The 16,031-nt window shown below is 39.4% G+C and overlaps 1 protein-coding gene across 1 annotated transcript; it reads right to left on the bottom strand.

Moving 5' to 3' along the window:
• Positions 1-287: 287 nt before the first annotated feature.
• LOC103983570 (malate dehydrogenase, glyoxysomal) lies at positions 288-6,788 on the bottom strand. Its single transcript, XM_009400802.3, has 9 exons — positions 6,581-6,788; positions 6,059-6,274; positions 5,417-5,731; positions 5,145-5,234; positions 4,943-5,026; positions 1,541-1,576; positions 1,315-1,404; positions 1,114-1,208; positions 288-691 (listed from the first exon to the last, which is right to left on the bottom strand). The coding sequence occupies exons 1-9, from the start codon at positions 6,650-6,652 to the stop codon at positions 619-621; spliced, it is 1,071 nt and encodes a 356-aa protein (XP_009399077.2). The 5' UTR covers positions 6,653-6,788; the 3' UTR covers positions 288-618.
• Between the last annotated feature and the right edge of the window lie 9,243 nt (positions 6,789-16,031).

Raw genomic sequence — 16,031 nt, 5'->3', positions numbered from 1 at the left:
AATGAAGACCTCGATGAGAACGGAAAATAAAGGGGTTTTTGTCTCCCTAATTTCCTTGAAGCTTCAAACTGAGACCTGTGGTGAAAACAGGCATTGTATCTCCTTGACTTCTAATCCCTTGAGCATCCTAACTATCTTATCATAAAAAAAAGGTTGCACTACAAAGATACATTTGATATCGAATTGGTTGCTGGAAAAACTTCTTGCAAACAAAGACCTCAAAAATATATTTTCATTATAACCGAATTTAAGCAAATGTAAGACCTTGATCAACAGCTAATGTAATATTGCAGGAAGTTCTTGTAATTTATTTCTAATCTATTGCATACAGAATTTCAAATCCTGTGCAACAAACAAAATCTCAAAACAATCTCTATACACAGAGAATTCCCTTATTGCCCCATGACATAATTCAAGATAAAGAGTTTCTTTTTTTCTTTCTCAACGTACATTTGAACGGTAGAAGGCTTCTTCAAGAGAAATTATTGTGATTATTGTTTATCAGGCTACCAAATCTGTAACCGCATTACAAATATCAGCACAGTTATTTCTTCAACCATGGGATCTAAGTCTTACATATGAGCTCAATCTGCTCAGGAGTTGGGCACTCCACTTCCATCACTTGCGAATGAATGAGACACCCTTTTGAATGCTTACTGCCAACTCTTTCTTTGCCTTCTCCAAGCCAGCCCTGTCATAACAAGGATGTCTAGTCAACAAGGCTAGTATGGTTCAAGTGCATACAATAGGAAATGTCAATCATAGACATTTCCATGAGGTGCACGTAATATCTGCAAGAAAAGCCACTTTGAAACATCTACAACTGTGTAGGTGCAGCTCTCCCTAATATACATAGAGATAAGATAGGTGCAGCTCTCCAACTAAGTTGTTGTATGTAGCCTGAAGTAAAGATCTCACAAGTCCAATGGACCACTCACAAGATCGCAAACCCCTAATTGAAGGAAAATTTATAAATAGAGCTTCAAAGAAAACTAAATGTCAACAAATTGAGACCACAAAAAGTGATAATTGGTTTTTAAACAGTAATCACAAGTGACGAAAAATCAGATACTGTTGACATGGTGAAATGAAAATGATGAAACCAAGACACACCTTTCAAACTCATTCAAAGGTCCAAGGGGAAGAACCTCCCCAACTCCACAACGACCTAACCGCACTTTAGATGCAAAAAAGGGCAGTTCTGTCACCTATATAAAAAGCAGTAAAAGGACATAAGGATTAAGATCATGGTTGTACTGTTGTAGCATAGAAAATGGAAGGAGAACAAACACAAAGTTGGGCAGGGGAGGAGACCTGGGAAGCCACAAATGAGCATTCGACTACTCCTGCATCACCTCGTAATCCCCGCAAACAAGCATCTGCAAATTTAGCAGCTGCATATGCCTGCATAATTTGGTTACATTTCACTATACAAGCAATGGATTCAACAGTACACACACACACACACACACACACACACACACATATATATATATATATATATACATATATAATGGAGACTCAAGTGAAGGACACCAACCATTGACAATGTTGCAGAACCAGCACCAGCTTTTGCCTGCAATTTTAAACAATGTACGATTTAGCATTTATCAACATTCAAGAAGTAAAACCCAGACTCAACATTTTTTCTGTGCAATCCTTAGGATTATATAAACTTCGAAGACAACAGATAAATGTCATAGTAACCAACGTGGCTAGAATCTAATATAAATCCATAGAGAGACAAACTTATGCTTTTTAAAGCACTTACAAAGAACAAATACATGTAACTTTAATAGCTGAAGAATATAGCAACATTTGTTAAATTAGATTCTCTAGTCATTTGTTGTTCTACTACAGCTAAGAGGCTACATCAATGTAAACTAATTTTGGCATTTCACAACTTAAGTCCTACTGTACCTTTATGGTCTTTGACAACATTTACAAAACATTCTACACACATATCTGAGCATCATCTACAATCAATAGATAACTATAAAAATTGTGGAACTAGCTTGAAGTTGAAGAATTTTTCCCTTCTTCAGGGAAAAAGCCTTTTTAGGATGCTGGTGAGTAACCAAAAAAACAAACAAAAAGAAAGACTGCATAAAGATTCATAGTCTGATACTCCTTTTTTTTCCTTTCATCTCTCTGCTAAAAACCTATTATCCCTGTCAGGTGGGTAACCAAACCAAAAAAAAAAAGACTACATAAAGAATCATAGTCTGATACTCTTTTATTTTTCTTTCGTCTCTCAGCTAAAAAACTATTATCCCTGTCAGCAAAGATTGCACAGAACTTGATTCCCAGCTGGAGACAAATAAACAGTATTGTAGTTCCATAAAGTATGACTCTGAGACCTTTTGAGGCTCTTGAAACCATTGCAAAATCAATGAACCGATTTCGTATCAAATGCTCGCTTATCAAAACTTAATTGAACTCTGATATATTTGTCACATTTACTAGCAAATATAAGTACAGTATCTGACATTAGAAAAGCAAGCTAAACGTGATGCTAATTAGTCCTAACTCCTAACCCATCTTTGAACCAAGATAAACCTAATCAACCTCAGCTATGTTTATTTTGATTGTTCTCCACAATCTCTGATACATTGGTAACTGGTAAACCACCTACTGCTTCTTATCATGCCCAATCTTCACATGAATAAATTACCAAAAAAGAATTCAATATGATGCAAATATAATAAACATCTTTATCATGGATCGTAAGTACTGGTCATAGAACTACATGTTAGTATAACATAATTACAGCAGCTGATCCTCTCCATGATGGATAACAACCTGCTACTCTCCAACACAAACCACTAGCTTCAGCTTTGGCTCAAGGTATGATCTCACATTTTGAGTTGAGAGTGTCTTTTTTCCTTTTTGAATTCTACAGTTTTTTTAGTCGATGCTGCAGTTCCCAAGAACTTAATGGACCTGTGACTAGCTTGCTAACCCCTAAGGTACATAACCCCTTCTACCACATCTCTGCACACAAATGCACCATATTTTGCCAAGAGTATCTAGATTTTCCATTGTAAAAAGCTTAGCTTCAGCCTTGGCTTAGGGTATGTGCTCACTTTTTGAGTCGAAATGATAGTGTCCTCTCCTCTTCCAATTCTGCAATTTCATTAAGTTGATGGTGTTCTTCACTAAAATTCAATGTTGACTCAAACTGTCTTGCTAGCCCCTAGAGTACATAGTCCCTTGTAGCACATACAGATGCAACAGATTGTGCCATTAGTCTCTAGGCTTCCCACTGTATAAATTTTAGGTTCATCTGTGGCTTAGGATATGGCTTACTTCTCAAATCGTGATGGCAGTGTCCTCTCCTCTTCCATATTTTGGGATTCCTTAAGTTGATGCTGTCCTTCCTCAAAACTCAATGTTCACCTAAGAATAACTTTCTAACCCCTCACCTAAGAATAACTTTCTAACCCCTATAGGATAGTCCCTTCAAACACAAATCTGCACACAATGCACCAGATTGTGCCAACAGCGTTTAAGCTTCCCATCAATGGCCTTCACAACTCACAAGAGCATACAATGACAAACTAGTTCTTTCCCACATTGCAAAGAATAGACTTCAACTACACCGATTGACCATATAGGTGCTTGTAACAGAAAATGAGTAAATAGCAAGATCATAAACTCGGGACAAATTTTAGCAATTCCTGAGATGTTGATCTTTCATCACGGCTCAATCTGTTGAGTAATTTCTTCAATTGAATGCTCCATGGAAGCTTTAAATGATCCTTAGTTATCTAAATCATTCATAGCAGACCCAAACATGAAAACGTTTTCTTCAACTAAATAAAACCAGTGAACAACAGTAGAATTGCTGTTAGAAATTACATAAAATAGGTAAAGAAAAATAACAGCAGCAGATAAGAAAATATGTCAAGAAAAGAAGATAACAGATATTTTAAGGGACTAGTGAATGGACTTTAGCCTTAAAATAATACCTGATTCTGTTTTTAATAATGAATCATGTAAAACCTGTGACTTCCCATCTGACACCCTCGAATATAAAGACGAGACTCCTGATACTATATTTGGATTAAATATCCTTCAAAACTAGTATAATCGTTTCAGAAAACTATTAGAAAATCAATCAGTCGGTTTCTTATCAAAACTCAGAAACTAGCTCCAATTACAACTCCATGATACTTTTGACAGCAAACAAATACCAAGAGTATTACTATTAAACTTTTAAAAAAAATAGCCCAAGTACAACATAAATCAGTTCTAACTTATTCTCAACCCAGTCCACTTATAACCTAGGCCAACTGAAAACCTAACTGAATCCACTCATTTCATTTTTGCATTTAGCTTTGAGTACTAGAAAGCAGCCATTCCTATCAAACTTTACGTCTTCACAACTTCTAACAACCTGATGTATTACCTCTATCATATTTCTCTTGTACATGTTTGCTTCTTTTTTAAAAAATAATAGTAACTTTAGACTCTTACATGTTCATTTTCTTCATTAGTGTCCATGTGATAAACAAAAACCTAAAGTATATTGCATCAACTGTTGCTCACACAGACACACACACACATACATACATATATATATACACACACACATATATGCACATCTTCCTGTCTTTTTTCTATGGATTTTCAAATCTTGCCCTCATGGATGAGCGAGGTGTGGGAGGCAATCAATCGAACGCATTATTATGCAAATAGTTCCAGACAACCTTATCTCCAGCAATCAATTAATCAACTCCAATTCTCAAACCACCAACTGCAACACCAATAATATGTAAGTGCCCACTCCCCTCAATCTTCGCTCTGCCAATTCATTCCCCATAAAATTCCACAAAAGGAATACTACAGGAAGGTGACAAAACTTGACTGCAAAATGTAAACCTGACAAAAAAAAGTATCAAGTAATACTTTGAATAGAACAACACTTCTCTTAATTTACCTCGACAACTTCTGTTCCTCCATTTTGTATGCGATTGGTTAGATAACTAATTTCCTCAGGCGTAAATGAACATGGAGGATTGACCTACACAACATGATAACACAGAACACAGTCAATGTAGAAAATTTCTGATGGGAGTACCTACAAACTTATAAAGCTGAACTGCATAAAAGAAATTTGTAATATAAGGGAGTTTGTCCACCTGTGATAAGAGAGGTAATATTGTAATTCCTGCATGACCACCAACCACGGGAACATTAACATCCCTGGGATCAATCCCTAATACTTCAGCCTGTAAACAAGGCATCAATAAGTCACTAGAGATTATTGGTATAAAGAAAATGAATTTATATAATCTCATATTGCATAATTAATTCATCGAGATGACACTACAACTGGACAAAGATTGCAATGTCTCATCAACCTGAAATTGTAAGGAAAAAAAATTCAATAATTGACCCACAACATACATACCACAAAAGTGTTGGCTCTCACTACATCAAGCATTGTCACTCCTAAAAGACGCTTGGAATCATAAGTACCAGCCTTCTTGAAAACCTCAGCTGCAATAGGGACAGTAGAGTTCACCGGATTGCTGATCAAGTTCACAATAGCCTTGGGACAGCATTTAACAATTCCTTCACAAAGTGTCTTAACAATTCCAGCGTTGATGTTAAATAAATCATCCCTGGTCATTCCTGGTTTCCTAGGGACACCAGCAGGAATAATGACAAGGTCCATTCCTGCAAGTGCATCCTCCAATTGGGGCTGGCCCAGAAAGCCACGAACCTGGACGACCAAATGAGAACTATATTATTGTACCTAATTTTTTCAAAAGCAATATTAAGTATCATCATAAACCATAGGACCTGAGAAAAGGAGCAGCCAAAAATGAAGCTAAATTTGGTTTCTAAATTTGAGGAATTTGGATCGATGCTTGAATTAAACTACCATGAACTTGAACTCATGCAAGAAGTACAGGATAAGCCAACCAAAAATGTAGCTAAATTTGGTTTCTAAATTTGAGGAATTTGGCTAGATGCTTGAATTAAACTACCATGAACTTGAACTCATGCAAGAAATACAGGATAAGGCAATGAGTGTCGAAACAATTACCACGGCACCAGTATTCATGTGGCTTATATCTGCAGTAACACCGGGAGCATTGACAACATCGTAAAGGTGCAGAACCGACACCAAAGGATTCATCTTCATCAGCAAAGCAAGCGGCTGACCGATCCCCCCAGCAGCACCCAAAATCGCCACCTTAAATCCTGACGCCCCTCCTTTGGACCGGCAATTCGCTCTCCTCAGCAAGGAGGTCTCCTCCATCTTCAACCACACAAATGAAAACTCATCACATCAAAGAAACGCAAACACGTACCGAGACCATCCTGTTCTTTGCCCAATCATGGGCTTCCAAGTAAACAAGACAATAAACAGACTATTCTTAAAAGAAACCCTAGAATAACGATGGCGGAAGAGGACACAAAATAGAAAACCCCAACTACCCTAACGATCAAAGACCGCCACCAAGATTCGATCTTGGCACCAAAAAAACGATCAACAGAACGCAGCAATCAAACCGGCTTCTTTTTCCAAAAAAAGCAAAAGGAAAAAGGAATTCTCATTGAACACCTGAGAGACGGGAGGGTGGAGGTGAGAATTGATCCTAGCGATTCGTCGGGAAGCCTCGCTGCCGGGCTGCATCCTTCCCTTCCGATCTCGAGGTTCAGGGTGTGAACAAGGGCGAGACAGAGAAGAGAGAGCTGAAGATGCAAGCAGTGACGTGCGGGCAAGAGGTGACAAACCAGATGGAGTCGACGCGTCCGATAACAAAAGACGAGAGGGAGAAGAATGGGAGGAGGAGGATGATGACGGTGGTCGTACCGAGGGTGCATCACCGAGACAATTTTCATGCGGTTATCCGCATGGAATTTCTATAATCCTCCATTCGATGCCGTTCATTTTATTCCCACTTCTCATCTCAACCGCCTGTCTATTTCAAATTAAAGAATGATATATCTTCGGACGGTGAAACCTTCAGGGAGATCTTATGCGGATAACCGCATAAAATTCGCACATGGATTTTTGGTTTGGTTTGGTGGATCCTTACCCGCATCCGCTTAAGAGAAGGAAGTCTTCGTTTGTTTACATACTCGGATTTAGCTTTTGTGTCATACTGTTACAAGCTGATTTAGTATGGTATAAATCGTGAATAATCCAAATGACGAGGGTAGTAATTATGATAAGACTCGGCTGACGTCAGATCACACCTCACGCCTCGATCGATGCAACAGCACCTGGTCAAACGGATCAAAACGTCGACCGAGACGCATTAACGTCTGCTCAGGCTCGATTCTTCACGTCACGCTAACACCAATGTCAGACGCTACCAGTCTGTCCCCTACAAGCGAGAACATCAGGAAACAGTAAGCTTCCCTATAAATACCCTCGCATTCTGAACGAGAAGGGAGGAGACACACCAAAAAGACTTTTTCATCCGAAATCCCCTTCACATCATCTGATTTGATCGTCGGAGGGGTCGGGCCGAGCACTTTGACCCGACCTTTGTGCAGGTGCGAAGTCGAAGGTCCCCACCGGACACGCAGGCGAGAAGTTCTTGCCTGGAGGAAACGGCGACCCCATCTCAATCGAACCCCCACGAGCGACCGCCTCAGTAATCTCAAGACACGTCCTCGGGAGATCCCCTATCATCTAGACCCGAACCGAGCCGGCCCCGAGGCCACGGCTCAAAGTTGTTTACACTAACAACTTGCAAAAGGTGAACATACTTGTAACCTCTCCTCTCGTATGATTTGTTAAGGACGTACAAAGGAAATGGTTAGTCGAATTTGAGAGCAATAGAGTGTGCATGAACATACTATACGATCATATAACTACGACCTTCGATGTCTCACTTGATAGAGCCTCACACTTATACGAACATATAACTACCGATCTCACAAGTCGAGGAGTTAAGAGTATTATGATGATCAATACTATGAGTCGTTAGCCGGTGATTGAGAAACACAATCGTGACAAAGGAAAAAATTATTATTCTAATCATTTTTAATCTAATACTAATAACGATCGACCAAATGAGCTACAAACCTTTTGTATATTAGAATACAAATAAAATCATACAAGATGGAGCTATAAAGCCTACTACATGTCTTGTTACTTAGAAGAAAAGAGTGACGACGAACCAAAAAAGAAAAAAGACAAATGACAAAGATGCTACATTTTCTTTCACTTAATTTATCGATGCCCTTCGGAATGATGGCTTGATAATCAATTGATGGTGTAGAACATCTAGCTCTCAATTAATATTTGTTTTACTAATGTTTCATCACTCTGCACTAGTAGGAAGCTTGAGCCTGACATCCACCGATATAGCTTCAACTCACCGTTCATGAGGCACCTATGGATATGGATCAGTAAGTTCCTTATAGAAAGATGTTGTGTATTTTGAACCAGGAGTTGAATCGACAATGACACGTCACCTGCCTTTACTATGATGGTAAAGGACATTTATGTTTAGGCACCGATCCTTTGTGCCCTTAATGCCCCCAAGAATTGATCGATATTGGTCAAAACTTCACTAGCACCAACCTTGAATTCTCGAGATTGTCTTCCTAAATCGGCTCATTTTATTTTATTTTTTAGTTTTCTCTAAGTGGGTTTGAGAAATTTCTATGTTTCGGTATCATTCCTTAAACATAAGAGCCACTTACGATGAATCTGATTATGAGAATAAGTGAAGTGATTGATTGATTGCTCTTTGTAAGTACCTTAAAAGGGTTTTTAATAGTTATAGAGCTCTCATGTGTGTGTAAGTTGTAAGAGAATCAGACTACTTTCATGTGAAACGAACGAAAAGCCATAGATATTACTCCAGAGAAACATTTACTATTTCCATCTAGCCATTAGTTTGGGAATACAAACACATGGAGAAGTTTAGTTTGAAGCTTAGTCATAACAACTCCATCCAAAGTCACCCTAAGTCATCAATCATCCAAAGGATATCTAGTCACTAATAGTGAATCTAGTCATAACTTCATATGGTTTGTTAAGGACCTATAAAGAAAACGATTAGTGGAAGATTCAAGCAATAGACTAAGTCTCACGCTATTCAAACAATTGAATGCAATAAAAACTCTTAAAAGGACGATCGTTGTTCCGAATGATGGTAGAGTCTCTGATGTTAGATTCAACAGAGTCTCACACTTGCATGAACACGCAGCTAATGATTTCACAAGTTGAAGCTCTCAAACTACTATCTTAAAACTCCATCTGGCCCGGTGCCACCCGTGAGGTTCATAGTGTTGAGACGATCGTCGTTCGTATCGCTATCATGCGATCTAGAAAAGCTATCACAACATAAGGGAATAGAGTTGTTTTGATCATTTTCATTATCGACGATCAATGAAACTATATAGATAAAAAACAAGTGATGACGAAAAAAAAAAAAAAGACAGACTGCTCACATGGTGAAGGTGCTGTGTGGCAGAGGCTTGTTGTAGTTGTCTCACATTTTTTGCCATTTCATTCATCGATGCCCCCATTAATTTGCTTTGGAAATGCCTTGATGATCAATTCATGGCATAGAGCATCTATTAGCTCCTATAGCCTTCATTTTGGGAATGTTTTGCCACCTCAATAATTACTCAATTTGGTATGCACTAGTGAGAACCTTACGATTGCGATCTACTAATGTTGTGTCCACTCGCTTTTCATAAGACATCTTTGCCAGAAAAGAAGAGTTGAGATATTCCTTGAAGGGTCCTATGGATTAGTGTGGTAGGGCTTCAAGTTACTTGTGTGAAAAACGGATATTTTGAACGGAGTTGAACTTCATGTAACATATTGCCTACCTTGTGATGACAAAAGGCCTTTATGTTTATGCATTAGTTCCTTATTGCCCGAAGAATTAGAAGAATATTGGTCAAAATTCACCAACACCTTATCATCAACTTTGAATTCCCGAATTCGCCTTCCCAAATCAGCCCATTTCATTTTCTTTGTCATCTTCTCTAAATAGACTTGAGATAATTCTATATTTTAATGTCATTCTTTTAAAGTATGATAAACATAGGCATTACTTCTAATGTATCCGATGATAAGAATATGCGAAGAGGTCAATTGTTCTCTCATACGTATTTTAATGCCGATTATGAGAATATGTGAAGAGGTCGATTGTTCTCTCATAAGTATCTTGAAGGGTCTCTTACTAGTTACATAACTTTGTAGCAAGTTGTAAGAGAACTAAGTTACATACGTTGAGTTCACCTAGTCCTTTTGGATGGAACTACTCCAAAAAGTATTGGCTCTTTCTATTTAACCATTAGTTTGGGAATGTAGACATATGGATGTATAGTTGGAAGCTAAGTCGTAACAAAACCATCCAAAAGAGTCCCAAGAATCTCAAAACTTAATCGTCGATGATGTTTTAGCATCCTGATACTTCACCACATCTCACATAACGAGTTTGTGTGCCTCCTTTACCATATGAATGCAAGAGTGCCACAATGAAAGTCACACACTTGAAAAACTGATCGACCATCATCGAGATAGACCCATATTGCTCCACCTTCGACAAGGTACATATGAAGTTGGTAGATATGCTCTTCCAAGATCACTCTGACACCGACCATGGCTCTAAGGGACCCAAGTGCTTTTGTCCCTCCACCTTACCATACTAGCATGTAAGATATGTCCACACATATTGTCCCTCCACCTTATCATACTAGCATGTAAGATATGTCCACACATAAACCTATCCATGCTCTCCCATCTTAGGCCAATCAAATGTCCTATACAAGAGGGTGAGATGTTTATTATATGCTAGATGACCTACCTAGAGAGTGTTATCACACTCTCATGGGAGTTCATGCTCTCTATTAGAGAGCTGACATAAATTGAACTGTGATGGGTCTTGGGACAACAAGAATTTAGGAGAGTAGGGTTTATTATCAAAGACATTAATGGATGTCGTTTAGTCTATGGATGCAGGCAGCTGGAAAGAAGGCAGCTTGTGCAATCAAGGACGGGATCTAAGTAGCTTTGCAGGTTGGCATTCGAAGACTACTAAATGAGATCGTCAATATCCTTTCTAATAAGATTGACCCCCTATGAGGAGTTTTGAATAACATTAAGGATGTATCTTTCTTTTCTATATTCTCAATTTTTGGAATGGAATATTACTCATATTTATCGGGAGAGTAATCAACTAGAAAATTAGCTTGCAAATCTTGTAAGAATACAAGCTGGCATTGTCTTTTGGAAAGTCGAGCTACCTTCTGCCTGGGAGATTTTGGTTCATAGTGATGCAAACGGAAGTGATCGTATCAAAGTTGTTCAAGTTTTAATACCTTTTGTTTTATTTGGCAAACAAAAAAAAGAGTTAGTGTTGAAGGTTATCGATGCGATGCGGGTTAGATGCATCTTATTCCTTTTATTGTAAATGAGTCCCACATGGACTTAAAATCATCGTATCTTTCTTGAGGTCCATCGATGTTTTTTTTTTTTTTTTGTGAGTCTATTATCAATCAATCTATGTCGGATAAAAGGTTGGATTATAGTCTATATGGCCTTTGTCATCTTTCAATATAGTTATTGCTAATTCCACTTTCTTGTTTAGCATTTGATAAGAATTTTTTCTCCATATGACTTTTGGACTATAAATATCTTCTTTAGACTCGGTTGTTAGGGTATCAATCTTGAGCACTCAATATTATATTAATGAAGTCTTTCATCTTCTTGAGTTTTAGCTAAATTACTAAATTCTAGAAGATGTGAGATATTTGTAAACACTTGAGTGTAAGATTCTCTTCTAAATCTTGAAAAGAAGAAAAGTATACATTATTATTAATCTTCATCTATCGGATATAGTTTGAAAAACTCGAACCACTATAAATTGGTACGTCTTTCTTTTTCTCTTACTCTTGCTTATTTCTTGCTTAAATTAATTTCGATGTATTTTTCTCTTTTCTTGATCGAAATATCAAAGTTTGTTAAAAAAAAAAAAGACTGAGGAGCTCCATTTGCCCTCATGTAGGGCTCACATCAGAACTATTATTCTCGTTACGAGGTTCGCTACATCTTCTTATACGTGTCTTATAAGTATTGTATGTGAGTCTTTTGACCATAGCTCAAGTTGGTCGGTCCAAGCCTTTATTCTATGTCATGTCGATTTTACTCCCATTAGTTATCATTTCCTTTCATATAGTTCTACTAATTTACATGGATAATGACGAGGGTTATCTCAAGCTCTATCATTTGTTCTTTGCGGCTTTTGTGTCGTTTAGGTTGTCTTTATGACTCAATTTCCTTCGCTCGAGGAGTGGTATGCTCTCTATACTTTGAATGTGGATATCATACATCTCTTGAGTGGATCTGTCTCCTTCCCCATTATGTCACACTTGGCCTTCAAGAACAATTGGTGAAGGGGTTGCTCCTCCCATGCAGCCCCGATCCGTTCACCATGTCGTCGGGACATGGTAAATTGTTCGATCACTTATTTGCTTTAATATTAAGTGTCATACGCTTAGCTACAATTGCTTTAACTCATGTGGCACCCAAGCATCATCGGTTTGCAAAGAGTCGACTTAGTTGCAACATCATATAGTCCATTAAGAACATGAAAACGACGACGGCTAACAAGGAGATTGATTGCTCCAAGCGAAGGTGCTACCTTACGGGCTCCTTGTGATTGTCTATGACAATAATAATCCATTAGGTAAATGAGTTGGATTACAAACCATAAATAATCCAAGTATGTAATTATACTTAAGAATGTGATTCTCGAATCCATTAGGTTCTTCATCTTTTTTTATATATGACGTCACGCCCACCAAACATAACCATGCTGAAAGTAAGTGTAAGCTCGTCTCGCACGTAAATTAGAATAGGAAGGATGGATTGCCAATATACGATTCATATGTATAAGCTCATCGCATATACATTCCCAAGATCTTACCATGAGAAACCATTAATTAAGGTTGATGATAGGTAGGTTACCAAAACTCTCTCTCTCTCTCTCTCTCTCTCTCTCTCTCACACACACACACACACACACATGCACATACACACACACAGAAAAAGAAAAAAAAAAAAACAATAGAATGTTTAGGAAAATGCATGACAACCATTTCGTGGGCATCATCTCGGAATCAATCGAGTCCAACATGGAAGGGAATGATCACTGCCGTCAGCACTGGATCGTGTTACGTAGTACATGCATATCAGTAAAGAAAAATCGTGTGTACAATATGATCTTTGTGTTTCCGAGTGAGGAAGGTAATAGAAGCATGGAAATCTATATTTACACAATATACTATGAATAATATGGGCATTGAAAGCCCCCCCGGCATGCATTGACTAAATCATACAAAGAAATAATAAGTAAATGACATTTATGTCCACCAGACAAATAAAAGAAAGTAGACGATTGATCGGTTGCAAGGTTTCTAGTCATTGATATTAACGTGTTTTTCTACATTAATTTGCATATGGTGGACGCTTTAGACGACGAAGCATCTAAAACTTCAATTCTCTAAACGCGAAGCCGTCGATGAGTTAATGTGCATTATTCGAGTGTTTTGAGTGCATGCCTGTTGTGTACATCCCAAAAGTACTTATTTCACTATATATATAGAGGTGGTGGCCGAGCGTGTGGAAGAACTCACGATCGTGCTTGTTGATGCCACAAGAAAATGTTGAAGAGGAAGAAGACCTCCAAGGGCAAGCAAAAAATACAGTTGCAGAAGATAGCGGACAAGAATGCTCTCTTCATCAGCTTCTCCAAGAGGAAAAATGGAGTTTTCACCAAGGCTAGCGATCTCTCTACTCTGTGCGGCACCGACGTGGCCGTGGTCGTCTTTTCCCCCACCGGCAGACCGTTCTCCTTCGGTAGCCCCGCCGTGGACCCGATCATGGATCGCTTTCTGTTGGGAGGTCTGTTCCCATCGTTCGGTTCGCAGGAGGAGCAAATCTATCGGAGGAAATTGGTCCATGAAAAGAACGGGCAAGTCATGGACCTGAGCCGCCAGGTCGAGGCCGAGAGGGCCAGGAAGGCGGAGCTCGAGGCGCAGCTCAAGGTCGCAATCGAGGGCTTGGAGTGGCTGGAGGACCTGGACAAAATCAGCCTACCGCAGCTGGATGAGCTCGTGGAGTCACTCGAGCTACTAAAGACTCGGGCCCAGAGCCGATTCAAGCAGCTGGCGTCCAACGTACCCTCCGACGCAGGTACGATGGCCGGTCATGCAGGTACTTCCGGGTCGGGAGGGACTATGGCCATCGATACAGCAGCGGGAGGGGCTCGGCCGATGATGAATCCCATGTTGCCCGCCCCCAGGGGGTTCGCGACCGATCCGGGCCCCTCTTCGTCTAACCAAGTAACGATCGTCGATCATGCGGGTGCTTCCGGCTCCGGTGGGATGATGATGATGGGTGATCCGAGATGGCAAGGCTTCCAAGCCATGCTGAACTTTGGTTTGCCCATCACGGATTACTACATGGATCCGAGGGCGTCTTCCTCTAATGCATTCACGGTCGCCGGTCTACCCGGTGCTTCCGGCTCGGCCGGGTTCGGGGCTATCGATTCCGGATGGCCACCGATTCAAGCCATAATGAACCCGGTTTTGCCGCCCAACTCTCTTCGGATGGTGAACCCCTACGAACCGGTGGTTCAACAGCCGAACCCACCACCCGTGGAGCAGATGGATTTCAAGAACATCAATTATATGTACAATCACTTTTAGTCTTGTCATCGTACTACTACTACTACTAGTAGTACTACTTTTCCTTAGTTCATGCTCTGTGCTGGATCATTGCCGACAATAAATTGTGGATAATATGTTGTCCATACAATCAATATAATCCGCCAAGGTTTCTTTCGTTGGAAACTTCCTTCCTTTCTTCGAACATGATTTATATTATGTTTTTGTTTTTGTTTATCGTATGTCAAGTCTTGATTGCCCAGGATGGATGTATCACATACAAAGGGGATACTTTCGTTGCATCATACTATTCGATTTTTTTTTTTTATCCTATGTAGATGTATTAGAATACTTTGATCATATCGATCGAGCTCTTTAGATATATATATATATATATTTTTATCCTAGGTGGACACATCATATACAAGTTGGACACTCATGCACTTTAAATATTTTATTATCTAGGGCAAATGGATCATGAGCAAACAAGACATTTTTGTTGCATGGAGCATTAGATTTTGTCTTTTAAGTAAATGCATAATGCACGAAGGGATTGCTAAGATGCATAAGCAAATGCAATTCATGTTTAAGGAACTTGGACGATGTATGATGTATGTACCCAATAAGTTCCTTGTCATCCCAAAAAGCTGACACTATATGTCCAAAAGGAGATGACCTTTGGATATGCGAATGCTGCGTTTGAGGTGGGGGTATGAATGCAGCAGGGGAAGCTAATAGCGTTCCATTCCGGGAGGGAGGGCTCGGCGGTGGAGGGGATGGGGGATTGGCTGCTCGACAAGGAAACTCAACCGCAGTGTTACCACCACAGACGAAGCGAAGCCTCGCCGGAGGAGGTTGATGGCGTCGACGAGGTTGGGATTCCAAGTCGTCGTAGTCTCGAGACATACAACAACGATAACAATAGCCTGTCCACCAGTGGATCCCGTGTCTCATTCTTCATTTGAATTGGCTGCTCCACACCTATGAGGTCTCGCTTTCCCAGCAACACATCATGCAACCAAACCCAAATATAAACAACCTGATATAAGGTCTACTACCATGAAATATTCCTTTCGGTTGAACCGATTATAAAAAATGTAAGGTAATATCAATATTTACTTCAAATATTGACTCTCTCGGTCATGTCTGAAGATTTCTTATTCACATGGGTTTGAACTAATAAAGTCAGGTTGATCCAATCATTACAGACATTTCCTATATCATTTTGTCTCAAGAACACCATCCAACTGACTTGCTCAATGAGTGCTCCAGAGAGAGCGCTCCACTCCCGACCCATAGCAATTTTACTTATGATAGACGAAAGTATCTAAAGTATCTGATGCATCATTTGTGGACGAAAGTATCCC

Source organism: Musa acuminata, chromosome BXJ2-5, assembly GCF_036884655.1.
Source record: "Musa acuminata AAA Group cultivar baxijiao chromosome BXJ2-5, Cavendish_Baxijiao_AAA, whole genome shotgun sequence".
Taxonomy (NCBI): Eukaryota; Viridiplantae; Streptophyta; class Magnoliopsida; order Zingiberales; family Musaceae; genus Musa; species Musa acuminata.
This window is presented reverse-complemented; position numbering and strand designations above follow the sequence as displayed.